This window comes from Coenobita brevimanus, chromosome 71, assembly GCF_032717465.1.
Source record: "Coenobita brevimanus isolate Jiangsu-jjx chromosome 71, ASM3271746v2, whole genome shotgun sequence".
NCBI lineage: Eukaryota > Metazoa > Arthropoda > Malacostraca > Decapoda > Coenobitidae > Coenobita > Coenobita brevimanus.
This window is the reverse complement of record NC_137024.1, coordinates 50,401,973-50,418,170: the sequence shown is the minus strand read 5'-3', so window position 1 is coordinate 50,418,170 and position 16,198 is coordinate 50,401,973. Positions and strand designations below refer to the sequence as shown.

The window sequence follows — 16,198 nt, the reverse complement described above, 5'->3', positions numbered from 1 at the left end:
GCTAATCAAACTGCAATTATTCTCTTACACTCAAACCCTGATTTAAGAGACTAAATGGGGAATCAACTTGTCCCTTACTTGAAATTGTCCAATGTTTTACCTCACAGAAAGACAATCTTATTAAGAAATGCAATGATTGTTTCACTTATCTTACTTATTTATGTGATTATGAATATTATTTTACAGGTACTGTATAAAGAAACATATTTTAAGCAGTAAACTTTTTGAATAGTCCTGTCCATTTCTCAAGTAGAATATGGAGTCCCTTAAATCTGAAATCCCTTAAATGGAGGTCCCTTAAATCGAGGTTTGAGTGTATTACTATACTGCTAATGCAAAAGTTTTTATTGCATATGCGAAACTTTCCAAACTAAGGGCATTTGATTCAATTCACATGAACCCCCTCAGCATATGATGTTTCCTGAAGTGAATAAAACCGTCTGGCGAGCAAGATTAAATTTCCCTATAAAATACATTACAGTACTGGATAGAAGGGATAACGATATGTTATTTACTGAGCTCCTACCTGGACTTCTCCCACTTCCTCCCTAACTACACCCACACCACTCATACCCACACACACATGCACTGGGTTGCATTCATGCATTCACCATCGCCGATCATGATTGCTTTGCTAAGGCAGTAGTGAGGCACAAGATGAACAGGATCACTCATTCTGATCGCTTCATCTGTTGTGAAATGGCAGATGCTACTAGCCTGCTATGAATGCATACCAAGCACTGTTTATTCCAGATATTGTATTACTGGTATGTTACTCAGTAAATTTAATCCTATTTTCATAACAGTTACGTAACTGGCTCAGCCCTGAGTGGCTTAGACATTGCTAAAGTAATCTAGTAATGGCTGAAAAATACAGGATGGCTGTAATTCCAAGGAATATTGTCTTATGTTGCAACTTTTTTCCTGTTTTTCACTGCTCGTAATATAAGACTGTTTCCTTTAGTGATACTCTTGTCTTGAATGAAACAAAATATCAATGAGAAACCAGCCTAACAAGGGATAAATTTCAATATGAGACAGACATGTTATAATGACTCAGCAGTCTCGCTAGCCAACATCTCTCCAATATGACTGCCTTGCTAGTTAGTGAGTGAATGACAAGTGAAGTGATCCTTTCAGAGGGTTAACAGGCAGTTCATCAGTGATCATGTTAGCCTGCTAGAGTAAGTGAATGCTAGGTGCTAAACAGCTAAACTGCTACACCACAGACATCTGTTATAATGGACTCAGCAGTCTCACTAGCCAACATCTCTCCAATATAACTGCCTTGCTAGTTAGTGAGTCGATGGCATGTGATGTGATCATGACTGCCTTTCAGAAGGTTAGCAGGCAGTTCACCAGTGATCATGTTAGTTTCCTAGAGCAGGGTGAACACTAGGTGCTAGACTGCAAAACCCCTAGACCATCACATGGCCAGTCATACTGTAAACAAACTGCTAGTGTTTTGTTCTGAACTTGGGTGTTTCTAAAATCTGCTGAGTATATACAGTCCACAAGTGCATGTAATTATATTACAACAAATCAACACTCTTTATAATCTAGTAAATACCTGCGATTGCCAAGCAGTGAAATGATCATCTGTATAAGAGTTTCTTCTAAGTAAAGCCAAGCTAACCTGTCTAGTCTGGCCTCCAGGATGCATGGGGATATTTCAAGGTAATTTTGAAAAAAAAAAAAAAAAAAAAAAAAAAAAAAAAAAGACCTGCTGAGGGGTTGGGATTTTCCTTTCCACCACCTCATCTCCTAGTTCTGAATAGGTAGTAATCACTGATGTTATAAAAGGGGCTGGCTTAGTGCCTGGCAGTTTTTGACAGACCTTCTATGATCGTCAGTCATCGGACTCTACGTGGCAAACTAGCAAAATGACGATTGTCAGTCATGGGACCTTAGGGGTTAAGTGTGCAAATTATTACTGGGTCTGTAATTGTGAGGGGGGGGGTAAAAAAATAACAGTAATAATAACACATAACACTCCATACCTACCTGACACAGCCATATATAACCCATGTGTTACTGAGTGTTATCCAAATTCTGCTGTAAGTATTGTGCTGCCGGAGAAGTGTAATGAGTTTAACTGGATATATACTTTGCGGAGTGACTAAAGTTAAAAAAGAAGAGTAAACTTCTAAGGCCACCTGGACACAACTTCATATTACCCATGTTATAACCTTTTCGGTATTAAGAAAGTGGAGAGCTATGGTAAAAAATGAGAGGTAGTACTTTGGTTTAACCCCAACTGCGGTTAAGGTGGCGAGAGCGATAACCCTGTTGCGACAATCCACACAAAAGTTACCCATTTTCAACGCTATAATTTTCATATTAAAAACAAGATAAAAGAAAAAAAATAAAACATGCACAGGAAAACAAAACCATTTTCCTTACCCATGGGCACATCAGTGAATGTTTAGATGCTCCTACGATGTCGTAGAGAGAGATGGAAGTAATGCCATTTTCGGTGTTCTTTTGCATGACTGTAGCTGTTCATCACGCACCTCCACCCACACTGCCACTCACCGCACTTCGTTTCCTGACCACACACCACTATACGCATCACTTTCTTTGCATTATCTTAAATGGTTCATTTAGCTCTTGAAAATCATTATTTTACAAACATTATGAAATAAAAGTAATCCCTGTAAAAACTGGACGCCCAATTCCCGGACATTTTGCCCCCCCCCCCCCAATCAGACATTTTTTTCAACCGTACTTTGAACTTGGCGTGCGTTGCCGAACAGCTGTGTTTTCGCGCAAAGTAGAGGGGCCCCATGCTTCCTCCCCTCCCCAGTTCCCACCTAACTACCATGGTGACCAGACGCTCATCGCAATGACTGCCGCACATGCTCATTTTTGTGAATAAACAGTGAATAAACTGCAATACCTTGCCACTAGACCAATGGGAATTTACAGTGTTGTGCAGTGTTAAGAAATCTGAATTCAGAGTACAATGGATTAAGTGCAAAGTCCAAACTGGCATGTTGCAGGTAAGAACAGAATGTGCAGTGTTAAACAGTCATAATTCACAGTGCAAAGGATTAAATATAGCACAACACTGGATTGCTGTACATGCCTCAAGAACATTTTCACCACTGCCAGAGACTTAGAGGAGGCAGGTTAATCTTCGTAACAGCCACGGACATGTTGTATGCACCCTGTACACTAAATATTTTCCATACTCACTTCTAATTCCTCATTCTCTCGCTCATTTTCATTTATTTCATGGTTTCTGTCCCTTATATGTGTGAATAGGGTATTAAATAGGTGCTATGCATGTCCGGCAGGGAGTTATATAGGTGGTTTTCTGAGTTAGGCTGGGTTAGGGTCCATAAGTACCTGTCCAGGAGGCATTTTCCTAATTCCTGGACAAACCCAATTTCTGGACGTGCCTTTGGCTCTATTACATTGGTTATTGGAGGGATTACTGTAGTGTGATACTGAACCGTAAAAAACTACTAAGTAATAGTATCTATCTATCTATCCATCTATTGCCAGATGCCTTAATCCCATAAAAGGTGGCAACAAACAAATAAGCTTCCATGTCGCCCTGTCCCATTTCACTGCACTGCTCCCAGCTCACACCTCCCTCTCTCAAATACCTCTCCACTCCATCCCTCCATCTCATCCTTGGCCTCTCCCTCCCTCTCCCCCACTCCAACTCACTCACATACACTTTCTTCATCAGTCTCTCTTTCTCCATCCTCTCCATATGACCGAACTACCTAATTGTGTTTCTCCTAATGCTTCCTATTGCATCCACATCCACACAACAATGCTCCTTCACTTCCTCATTTGTCAGTCTGTCCCTAAATGTGACTCCACATGCTCCTCTCAAATAACTCATTTCCACTGCTCTCACTCTCAACTTCTGTTCCTCCAACAAGGTCCAATTTTCACTTCCATACGTTAGAGTTGGTATCACAGAACTGTCATGCAGTAACTTTTTCACGTCCATGCTCACTTCCCTGTTTCTTATCATTGCTTTCAAGGAACCAGCAACCTTTCTTCATTGTTGTACCCTTTTAAGCACTTCACCCTCTAAACTTCCATCCTTACTCATCACACTAGCCAAGTACTGAAACGCACTCACATTTTCCATTTCCTCCTCATCCAACCTTGCTGTACATTCACTGACTTTTTCTCTTAAAGACCATAACTTTACTCTTTCCTACATTCACCTTTAGATTCAGTTTCTTTCACGCTCTCCCAAACTCATCCTCCAAGCCTTGCAGCTTCCCTTTGTCTTTACTTAACAACACAGTATCATCTGCAAACAAAAGTCCAGGGAGTTTCCAAACACTGCCCTCTCTCATTACGGCTGCTCCAACATCCACTGCCTTACCTTGTATCTCTTTTATAACCCCATCCATATACAGATTGAACAACCATGGAGACATGACACATCCCTGTTTCAATCCTACCTTCAAAGAGAAAAATTCACTCAGTTCACTATCCACAAGCATTGCAGCCTTAGCACCCTAATACATACTCTTCAGGGCATTCAACAACGTCCCATCTACTTTACATATTCTTAATAATTTCCACAATCCTTGTCTATCCACCCTGTCATGTGCTTTCTCCAGATCCATGACGGCCATATACAACTTCATTTCCTTCTCTAGAAACTCTTCCACTAAGATCTAAGAATGATATCTGATCTACACAACTTCTTCCCTTCCTAAAGCCTCCTTGTTCTTCTTCAACTAATTCCTCTGTTATTTCCCTAACTCAGTCAGTAAGTATCCTACCATATACATTACTTTTCCTACCACACTAAGAAGACAAATGCTCTGATTACTGCAAATTTCTTTTTCCCTTTGTACAAGGGAATAATCATACCTGACTTCCAATCCTCTGGGACTTTACCTTCTTCTCAGGCCAATTTGCACATCTTCCACATCCATTCTACTACTATCTCTCCCCCATGTTTCAGCATTTCACCACACACTCCATCAATTCCTGGGGCTTTCCCCATTTTGACTTTCTTCATTGCTTCCATAACTTCCATCATACTGATATCTTCCTATTTTCTCACATTCCTCAGTCTGCCAGCCATTCCCCAGCCACTTATACTCGTATTACTTTCATTCTCAATTTTCCACAATTCCTTAAAATTTTCTCTTCATCTGCTCACATTTTCTCCCTTCTCCACTAGTAATCTACCATTTTTATCTTTCACTCCCGACTAACTTCTTTGACACCTTGTCTGACTCTCTTTACCTCTTCCCAGAACACTTTCTTCTCCCCTTTGGGGCTAAGATGCGAATGAATGTGTTTGAATGGATGAGTAAATGGGGAGTGTGTCGCCCTGTCTTGGCTATCTCCCTTTCCCTGGAGGAAGCAGCCTAGGTATATAGATAGATAGATAGAACACTTTCTTATATTCCCTCCACTTTACACTCAAATTCCTTCAAAATTCCTCATCCAATCTCTTCTTACTAAACTTTTCACCTCTCTCTTCCTCTCTATATATAACTCTCTTCCACCTCTCAACTTCTTCCACACCCCTGTTTCTCATCCACTCATTATATGCTTTCTTCTGTGCCACAGCATGTCTCACCTCTTCATTCCACTATGCTGTTCCCTGCACCCCCATTTGTCTTCTCTTCACCCTACACACCACCTCACATGCTGCACAGATTTCTTCTGTGAATACCCGGTATCTAGCACACACCTTCCACTTCCCCATCTGCTCCAATTCATATTTACCTAATCACTCCTCCACTTCTCTCTTATATTCTGCCTTTTTTCCACCCTCTTGTAACCTTCCTACCCTCCTTGTATGAACTACTTCCTCCTGTCCTTCCCTTCTTCTATTTCTCCATTTCATTTGGACCTTGATTCTAGTGGTGGTCAGAAAGTCCACTCCCCCAACCTCTATATACTCTTGCATCCATTAGATTCCTTCTCATCCTATCATCCACACACACATAATCAATCACTGTCTTCCATTCATTCACTAGCCACCCTTCTCATCATTTGCCACGTACACCTATGGATCACTTTGAAGAGGGTATTGGGTACCACCAACCCCCTCCCAGCACAAATTTCCACTAAACCAATGTCATTCTCATCTATCTCAGCAGGCACACTCCAATCACCAACTACTCCATCCACCTTCACATTCCCAACTTTTCCATTCAAATCTCCAATCAAAAAGAATCTCATTCCTTTCAAACTTTTCCAAGCACGCTCCCACATTTGTCCAGAACTCTTCTTTCACTCTGCTTGCACGATCTTCCATTGGCACATACACACACAATCGACCACATTTGTAGTCCAACTTTCAATCTTACCCACACAATCCCTGACCCAACTGATCCATACTCTCCTATATTCTCCTTCCATCTGTTACTCACAACAATACACACTCCTTCTTTTGCCCTCTCATTCTCACGTACTTCCATGCATATACCCCATCCATACTTCCATTCTCTCAGACTCTCACCTCTCCATTTAGTTTCCACTAATCCACATACATCCACTTTTGCATCCTCGAGCACCTGGACAATCTTTCTACCACGTCCTTTGTTCAGTCCTTAGTCGCACCAGTTGGTCAGTCCTGGTCCGAGGCTTATTGTGTGTTTTCCAGGGAGGAGTACTAACCCTCCGCAAATCTGCTTGTTGTCACATAGGCAACACGTGTTGGTTGGTTATAAGGTTACCACCCAGTGCTGTAAATGCTTTCCTGGTTTACAGGAAATCATATGGCTTGCCACTCAATGTAGACCTACCCTACGAACATAGGACCACTACAGTAAGTGGGTGGATGATGGGTTCCTCCACCTACCAATGATGATATTTACATAGCATACACCAGACACTTTCACTTTCCTTATATTTTAGTCACTCACACTTACTCTCTATCACTTATTTACACTGGTGTGATACTAAACCGTGAAAAACTACTCGGTAATAGTAGACTCAACAAAAGATATTTACATAGCCTACACCAGACACTTTCATTTTCCTTATTCTAAGTAACTTACACTTACTCTCTCTCACTCATTTGCATTTGTTCAATCACTTTTCCAGAGGGGCTAGAAGTTGACTAGTGTATGAAAGTCATGGTGGTGTAACATGGGTGGGTTGGTGCCGCTTGGAGCGTGGTGTGCTGGCTTGCTTTTTCAGAGGTTTTACAGTATATTCTGTACTAAAATCGCTGTCACTAGTAGGTGCATACTTCCGTTTCGGTGCAGTATGACCTCTAGCACCTCTTTTTCTTGGCATCATCAGGCGAAGTTGAGGGCTGGGGCGAACGCAACGAACCAACTGCAGACACCGTGACTTCCTGAAGCAAACTGGGTTCACGTGGTTACAAAATGGATGACGCGGTGTGGTGGATGCTAAAAGGACAACCTGGCAACCCCAAGCGTGGGCAGATGAATATACAAAGCACTCGTGCCAAAATACAGGGGACATCTTTTGAAATTGACTTGTGGATTGTAAATGGAATGGCATAGTCTGTTGATCAGACCTTTTAAAGGGAACGTCGCAGCTCCAGACTGACTGATGAGACAATTTCCTGTCTTTCCCACAATGCCCTAGTGCCACGTATATAGATGGTATGTGTCACGTGATACTGTATATTAAATATCTTGATACATAAAAGTACAGTAAAGAAATACAAACAATTGGGCACAAACAGATTTCTAATATGTTAATTCATTAATTATTAATCAATTTAAACAACTTTTTATTGCAATAATATCCGAATTCGCCCCGAGTCCGAATTCTCCCCAGTTTACGGAAGCTACCGTAGTTAATTATCTGGTGTCAGAAATAACATTGCTAAAAGTGAAGACTGCTGTGTAGCAGCTGAAACACAGGAAGCCATCAGGTGTAGATGAGGTTTATGCAGACATGGTTATACGAATTGATGGAGTGTATGGTGAAATGCTGAAGCATGGGGGAGAGATAGTAGTAGAATGGATGTGGAAGATGTGCAGATTGGCCTGGGAGGAAGGTAGAGTATCAGAGGATTGGAAGCCAGGTATAATTATTCCCTCGCACAAAGGAAAAGGGGAAAAAGAAGTGTGTGGTAATCATAGGGGTATTTGTGTTCTTAGTATAACAGGAAAAGTGTATGGTAGGATACTTATTGACAGAGTTAGAGAAAGAACAGAGGAATTGGTTGGGGAAGAACAGGGAGGCTTTAGGAAGGGAAGAGGCTGTGTAGATCAGATATTCATTCTTAGATCTTTAGTGGAAAAGTTTCTGGAGAAGGGAAAGAAGTTTCATGCAGCTTTCATGGATTTGGAGAAAGCATATGACAGGGTGGATAGACAAGGATTGTGGAAAGTATTAAGAATATATGGAGTAGATGGGAAGTGGTTGAATGCTGTGAAGAGTATGTATGATGATGCTAACTCTGCAGTGCGTGTGGATGGTGAACTGAGTGAATTTTTCTCTTTGAAGGTTGGGTTGAAACAGGGATGTGTCATGTCTCTATGGTTGTTCAATCTGTACATGGATGGGGTAATAAAAGAGGTAAAAGGTGGGTAGTGGATGTTGGAGTGGCCCTGGTGAGAGAGGGTAGTGTTTGGAAACTCCCTGTACTGTTGTTTGCAAATGATACTGTGTTGTTAAGTGAAGACGAAGGAGAGCTGCAAGGCTTGGTGGATGAGTTTGGGAGTGTGTGTAAGAAACGGAATCTAAAGGTGAATGTAGCGAAGAGTAAAGTGATGGTCTTTGAGAGAGGTGAAGTCAGTGAGGTTGGATGGTGAGAAATTGGAAAATGTGAGTACGTTTATGTACTTGGGTAGTGTGATGAGTAAGGATGGAGGTTTGGAGGGTGAAGTGCTTAAAAAGGTACAACAATGAAGGCTGCTGGTTCCTTGAAAGCAGTGATAAGAAACTGGGAAGTGAGCATGGAAGTGAAAAAGTTACTACATGACAATATTGTGATACCAACTCTAACGTATGGAAGTGAAGCTTGGACGTTGTTGGAAGGACACAGGTCAAGAGTGAAAGCAGTGGAAATGAGTTATTTAAGAGGAGCCTGTGGAGTCACATGGAGAAACAGGCTGACAAATGAGGTTATAAAAGAGCATTGTGGTGTGGTTGTGGATGTGACAGGAAGCATTAGGAGGAATACACTGAGGTGGTTTGGCCATGTGGAGAGGATGGAGGGTGAAAGACTGACAAAGAGAGTGTATGTGAGTGAGATGGAGGGGGGGAGAGGGAGTGGGAGGCCAAGGATGAGATGGAGAGGTATATGAGAGAGAGGAGTGTGAGTTGGCAGCAGGGCAGTCAAATGGTGGGGGACTGGGTGACGTGGAGGCAATTAGTTTGTGGCCACCCCGAACGGGATTGAGATGTCTGGCAATAGACAGATAGATAGAAGTATATTCTGGATGAATGGAATTGTGCCAGTACAGTGAAAGGTGGGGGTGACTGTGTAAAATCTGTATAAAAAACACAAAAATTATTGAAGTAAGTGTAAATTTACCTTTAAATAAGGCTGCTGAATGTTGTTGAATAGGTATATGGAAGAAAAATGAGAAGGTAGCTAAGGCATGCCTCAAATGTTTTAGCAAGTGACTTAAATGGTAGATTTTGGAGACAAGGAGTGTGATGATAAAGTATTTGTAATTAGACAGTGAAGAATGCCCATGAAAAGGACTGTAAAGTATTTATGGGAAATATGGATCCACAAAAAGAATGACAGGGTAGTTAAAGACAGAAATATTAAGGAAGGTTTTACACATTTATGGTGTTGCTAGAAAATGGCTGAAAGCTGTTTTTTTTTTTTTTTTTTTTTTTTTTTTTTTTAATGATGGGAGTGGTGGTGGAGAGGAACCTCTATAAGGAGTAAGCATAAAAATGCTCTGGCACCCATATCTGTCTTGGAGAGGAGGAAAACCTTCATGCAGTGACACTGATATGGCCAGGCAGATGTCTAGTTGTTTAAGTGTTCTGAAACTCCTTCCTTAGGCTACCCTCAAAATGGGAATGGTGGGCTGCTTCAGAAGGGCCACTTCCGCCTGCAGTCCACCATGATAACACTTCAGATAAACCTGCGGCTACTGATGCTGTTACTACTAAAACCACTTCTGTACAACCACCAACACTACATTAGTAGTAGCAGTAAGAAGAGGTGCCTGGTCTGGCATGAGAATGAAGTAAGGAGTAAGATAAATGGATATGGGATTGATTATTGAGAAGCTTTGAAGAGAGTGTAGGGTAAGCAATAATGTGATTTGTGAAATATGTGGAATAAGGACTTCTGCCGACAATAAAGTTGAAGAAGGAATGCTTAGATGTTATGGTCATACTTAGAGAATGGACATGAATATGGTACCGTGAGTGAGTTTTACGATCGGAGGAGGTATAGTAGACTAAGAAGGTGGATAGCCTAGATATGATTAATGTGTGAGAAAGTGATGTACAAAAGTTTAGGTTAAAGAACTGACAGGTGATCGAGCTGGTTGGATGAAATACAGTACCGTGTATGTATGAAGGAGCACATATCATGGGTTTGCCACTTAAAATAAGTCTGTTAAAATTCATCTGATGGGTAACATAAAGCACATCTGTAAAAGAAAAATACTAAAAAAATATGACCAGAGGGTCATACCTTTAAGGCTGTAGGGATTCTGGAGGTTTGAATTTGAGTGAACGAGCGTGTGGCCTACTTCAATGGGAATGCTGTTATTAGGTCTCCCTCCATTGCATCATTCTCTTTCCATGCTTTTTCCCACCTTAACTCACTCCATCCTTAAGGTAGATGACAATCAGGCGAGTGACTTTGGGGAAGGAAGGAAGCGTGGTGGGCCAAGTGTATGAAAGAACGAACGAGTGTGTCAAACACAGAGTTGACAGTGATTATCGAGCATCCATGTTCTGTTAATAGCCAGTGGCCACAGTCAAACTCCATGGCAGGAACTGAATGTATATAATGAGTATTTTTCAGGTAATTTTTCTAATGTAAAGTACCTGAAAGCCTTACTTAAAGGATATGTAATGTTAAACTTCTGTACTTTTTAGAAAGATACCCACAAAAGTTACTTACGTACAGTACTCACATAAAATTACTTCGTTATATTACAACTCTGCCACTGAGTTCAGATCTCATCCACTTGGTGCCTTCACCAAATCCCTCAGTACAATTTTACTCAGGCAACTATCAAACAGGTTAGTTCGGCTTCAGACTGCTAGAAAGTGAGATGTTAATATCACACACAAGAAAAAATAAAGGGTAATTAAACATATCTGAAGCCAGCAGGTGTAGCTTAAATACTGTACCAGAGAAACTAAAACAGACAAGCAGCAACTATAGTCACTACTGGCTAAAATATTTCATTAACTATTCACTAGCACAAGTACATAAAGGTACAATTTTCATGTACAGGTAACAGTACATTATAAGCAAATGCACTTAACCTTTCTGGTTCACCGCATCCTAACAAGAACTACGGTACAGTACGGTACTATAAGATACTGTGAAACCATTCTTACATTACCTTACAACTATAAAAAAAAAAAGTTACCTGTAGTTAACAATTTCAACAGAAACGTAAAAAAGTGAAAAGCTGGAGGTAGTCCAGCATTATCAGGTCGTCGACATAATATGCAGGAATAGACTACGGCTTGGGAAGCACTGCTTGACCTTGGACACCCGATTTATTCTCATCTTAGACTACGTACTCTCCAATTACTGTGTATATAATATTATCTAACACTGAAACAAAACATTCATTGAGTCAATGGTAAGTTACCAATTTATCACGGGTCTCTAAAACCTTACCTTTACTTATGAAAACGAAGGGTACTCCACTTAATGTCCGACGCACAGTCACTCGAACGGTGTTGACACATACACAATAATTACAGGATTTTCAGTTTTGTTTGTGTCCACAGCCTTCTGATACAGCCCAATGTGATTCCAAAGGCTTACTCCATCCTTGTACAAAGTTGCAAGGATGCAGATTACCCAAGTTGGGAAGCGGAGGGAAAAAAATTTGCTAGAAGGTCTTCTGTAAACCGCGGAACAAAGCGGAGGATTCTCCTGCTCTGTGCAGCTTTCTTGCCTCAGCGACACTCTGGCTGCTCGATATAAACGCCACGATCCTCAGGGTCGGTTCTCCTCCAAAGAATTCAATTCTGTTTTAGCGACCTCGTGAATTTGATAGCTTTGAATGAATGGCAGATAAAATACATTCCAATGCTTTCGTTAATTTCATCTTATAAACATATTGTTTGAAGTATATATGGACTGTTGTAGTAGCCTAATAATTTATTGCCTGAAATAACGCCGTTCTTGTTCATTATTCTGCAGTGGTTATAATTATACAGCAATGAACATAACTCTTGTAGATTCCCCAAGAAAATCGAGTTTATAATAAATCATGCACCATTCCGTGATTCACTTTAGTACGAGTGCAATACATATGTTATGCTACGTGTTCTAGGGTCGACTTCTCGTCCTCAGAACACTAGCTACTGAGCTGGGTTTCTCTTTCGAGACCGGGTCTAGAATACACAAGAAGATAAAGGGCATAAAAACTCGGGTCGACCAACATTACACATACAGTACACATTGAACTGTTATGCTAGATGTTTTTAGGGCGGCTTCCCGTCCCAAGAACACCTACGATATAGCCGGGTTCTTTATCTAGACCGGAGCTAGGATAGACCACAAGAGGAACAGGTATAAAAACGTTGGGCAACTGTCTTACTCGTATATTACTATATCCTTCCTTGCAATACAGACAAGATATAGAGTTCTCTATACAATTGAAATACCAGCAGTGACAACAGGGGGCACCACCACACCCCCAGGAGGCGACTACAGAGGGGTTCGTAAGGCGCGCGCCCTAGGCTACTGCAGAATTATAGTACCGCTCTCTCTCCAAGTGCGGCTGCAGGCCGTCACTGGTAGGGAGTGGGTGGAGCGGCTACAGACAGTCGCATTATGGTGCGGCTACAGGCCATCACTGCATTTGTGCGGCTACAGGCCGTCTCTTTATATAAGTGGCTACAGGCCGTCATTGGGGTGCTGCCAGGAGTTGGGTTTTCAGCTCCACCCCGATCCTGGCGAGGGCTGGCTTGGCTGGAGGGTAACGCACCCTGACTGAGATGTTTGCACTGGGCGCGCTCCGTGGAATAGAGGGGCGCGGCCATATGGGACATGTTCCTATATCGCACGAACTGCACATGCGCCCTACAAACCCCTCTGTAGTCGCCTCTTGGAGGTATTGTGGTGCCCCCGGTTGCCACAGCAGGTATTCCACCACCGTCTTGATGGGAAAAGTCACGTCCCCGTGGCTGGAAGTAGCAGGTCTCGGTGGTATCGGTGCTGTGGGCTGGAGTCAGGTGCATGGTTGCCAGGTTTTGGTTATAGTTAGAGGTGTAGATGATGTAGAGAGTGGATGCTTGGGAGGCCGTGCGGAGGAGCTGGAGGGGGTGAAGGGGCCCACAGCCACGCTGCTTCCTGCTCTAGGTCGGTGCCCAGGTGGCGTGTTGTATCCTCATGGCTGGAGATGTTTGCTGCTCTGAGGGCCTCAGTTGAATGCTGGTGACCAGCGAGGTGGTGGAGGTTTTATGCTACGGATAGATGCAGGTGTTTTCCCCAGGGATAGGGGCGGGTGGATATTTGAATTGGGCCTGATGTAGCATGAGAATGATGGGGGTCGTATTGGGGGTAAGGGGGCTGGGGGCGGCTGGATCTAGTGGTGGAGGTGAGGTGGGGGGAGTAAGGGTGGTGTATCTGGTGGGAGAGCTTGAAATGTGGCCGGAACTGGTGATGGTGGTTCTGAAGGTGGGTGTGGGTGGCGAGGTGGGAGTACGGCCTCGCAGTGCTGTGGCTGTACAGGGTGTCATATTGGGTGGTGGTGTCTGAGGTGTGGACATGGTGGTGATGGGGGAATGTGGGGTGATGATGGGAGGAGTCGATGTGGAGGTGGAGGCAGCAAGGGGTGGTGTGTGGGGGTGTGAAGGTGCTCTGGTGCTGCATGTGGGTGCTGGTGGTGAGGTGGTGTGAGGCGTTCGGGGTGAAGTGGGTTGGCTGGGGGAATCGATTTGCGGCAGTGATGAGACGACGGGTGGGTTGGCGTGAGGTGTGTGGGGTGAAGAAGCTGGTGGTAAGGGGGTGGGGGATGATGGGAGGAAAGAAAAGGGTGTGATGTAGCAGTTGTAGGAGTCAGAAGGAGGGTCTGGGGAGACGAGTGGAGGTGAGGTGATGCGGGGGACAGGCAGGGCGAGGGGTGGCGGTGGTGTGCAACAGGCGCACGTGTCAGTTTTGGTATGTATGTGAGGTGTTGTGGTAGTCTATTGTTACTTGGTAGGGGTTAGGGACATAGGTGATGGTGTATGGACCCATAAAACGTGGGGAGAGTTTTTGGGGGATGGGCAGCTTCGCAACCATCACAGAGTCACCTGGCTTGTAGGGATTGGTGAGAGGGACATCGTGTTGGAGGTCGAGGTTGTTTTGTAGGTGGTGGAGTGGATCGGACGTGGGATGCGTGGTGGGAGGTTGCAGGTGTTGTCGCAGGGGTAGAAGGAGGGGGGCTTCCCCGAATATGTGCTCGTGGGGGGATATGCCATCTTCTCGGTGACTGGAGTTTATCCCTCAATGAACAATTTTAACATTTGCTGGCCGGTCTTCATCTTTTGTCTCATTGATTCATACACGTATTTGATTCACGAGGGTGTGGTGGCACCTCTTGCAGACTCCGTTCCCCTGGGGCCAGTACGGGGAGGAGTGGGAGATGCGATAGTCGAAAATGTTAATTGGCTAGCTCTCGCCACACAGTGACGGTGAACTCGAGGGCATTGTCCAAGTGCAAGGCCTGGGGAATTCCAAAGTAGGAGAACACATGGCTGACCAGGGCGTCGGCCACGGTGACGGCGTGATGTTCCCTGGCCGGGCATGCGATGAGGAACTAAGAATAAGTATCTACAAAGGTGATGATGTAGTGATATCTTGATTTGGGTGGTCAGGGGCTTACTACGTCTACGGAAAATAACTGCCAAGGTTTGTGAGCAGTTATATTTTCTGAAGGGCCAGGGGTGCAGGTGGCGTCTTTGCCTAATGCACAGGCCTGGCAGAACTGGGTAACTTGTTTAGCCAGGTTGGAGGGGCTGGGGGTCCAATAAGCGTCACTGAACACCTGGAGGAGTTTTTTAATATCCTTGTGAATCTGCTGTCGGCATGGAGGTGCCTCATGGTATCCAAGGCGGTGTCAGGGTCGAGGACGATGTGCCCCAGTGGTGTAAACAAGTGGTTGCCCTGCTGGTGGAGTTTGGTGAATAAGTGGGGTGGAATCCAGGTCAGGCCATTCTTGTTGCTCCACTGTTGGAGGAGCCCCGGCTCGTGTTGGATTGCGTGGATGGGCAGACACAAGAGTGTGTCGGCATTGGTGTGGAGCTTGCCGGGGCGGTAGGAGATCTCGTAGTTGAATTCTTCCAGTGTCTACCTCCATCTAATAAGTTGGGCATTGTGGGTGTCAGACTGTCGCAGCCATTGGAGTGACTGGTGCTTGGTGATGATAGTGACACTGGTGCCCAATAGGTTGGCCCGGAAGTGTTGTAAGGCCCAGACGATGCCCAGGCATTCCTGCTTATTGGCGGTATCGTTCCTCTTGGCTTAGTGAAGGGTGCAGCTGGCGCAGGCGATGATGTGTTCTCGTCTTTCCTGTACCTGTGCAAGGACAGTGCTGATTGCTATCATGGATGCGTCAGTGTATAAGTGGAAGGGCAGGGTGTAGTCGGGGAAAGCAACGACAGGTGTGGTGATGAGTTTGCTATTTTGTTCGTGAAAAGCGGCTCTCCATTCGTCGGTCCAGGTGAAGGGCTCGCCCTTCCAGGTCAAGTTGTGGAGGGGTTTGGCGATGGTGGTAAAGCCCTTCACAAATCGCCGGTAGTATGAGGTAAGGCCCAGGAAGTCTCGGACCTCATGGATGTCTCGTGGCAGGGAGAGGTCTGCGATGGTGCGCAGCATTTTTTTTTTTTTTTTTTATAATGAATGGAGGAAGGAAAACAAAGGAAAGAAAAAAAAGTCCATGTGCCTAAATCATCCTCCATTCAAAAAAATACTTATAACAATTGGATTTAAAATCGAGAGAATTAAATGTCTGTGAGAAGCAACTCCAAGGAAGTGAATTCCAGAGAGTAGTAGTTCTGGGGATAAATGAATTTTGATAAGCAGATGTTCTGCATTGTGGGGGAGAGAGTGTGAGTT

General features: G+C 43.8%; 2 protein-coding genes across 2 annotated transcripts in view; both read right to left on the bottom strand.

The window, feature by feature from the left end:
- dmpd (F-box protein dampened) overlaps positions 1–12,023 on the bottom strand; it is a 245,506-nt gene extending 233,483 nt beyond the window's left edge. Inside the window, exon 1 of the mRNA XM_080277725.1 lies at positions 11,765–12,023. The gene's annotated coding sequence lies outside the window, so the exon portion shown is untranslated. The remainder of the gene's footprint in view (positions 1–11,764) is intronic.
- A 2,721-nt stretch (positions 12,024–14,744) lies between these two features.
- On the bottom strand, positions 14,745–15,958 carry LOC145406773 (uncharacterized). The gene is made up of 3 exons (XM_080277870.1): positions 15,659–15,958; positions 15,060–15,430; positions 14,745–14,877 (listed from the first exon to the last, which is right to left on the bottom strand). Exons 1-3 carry the CDS (start codon positions 15,956–15,958, stop codon positions 14,745–14,747), a joined length of 804 nt encoding a protein of 267 aa, XP_080133996.1.
- Between the last annotated feature and the right edge of the window lie 240 nt (positions 15,959–16,198).

Coding starts and splice junctions, on each gene's coding strand:
- LOC145406773 (XM_080277870.1), bottom strand. CDS start 15,958: ATGCTGCGCACCATCGCAGACCTCTCCCTGCCACGAGACATCCATGAG. Junction 15,431..15,658: donor TCAGCACTGTCCTTGCACAG/GTACAGGAAAGA, acceptor AGATGGAGGTAG/ACACTGGAAGAATTCAACTA. Junction 14,878..15,059: donor AAGTTACCCAGTTCTGCCAG/GCCTGTGCATTA, acceptor ATGCCCGGCCAG/GGAACATCACGCCGTCACCG.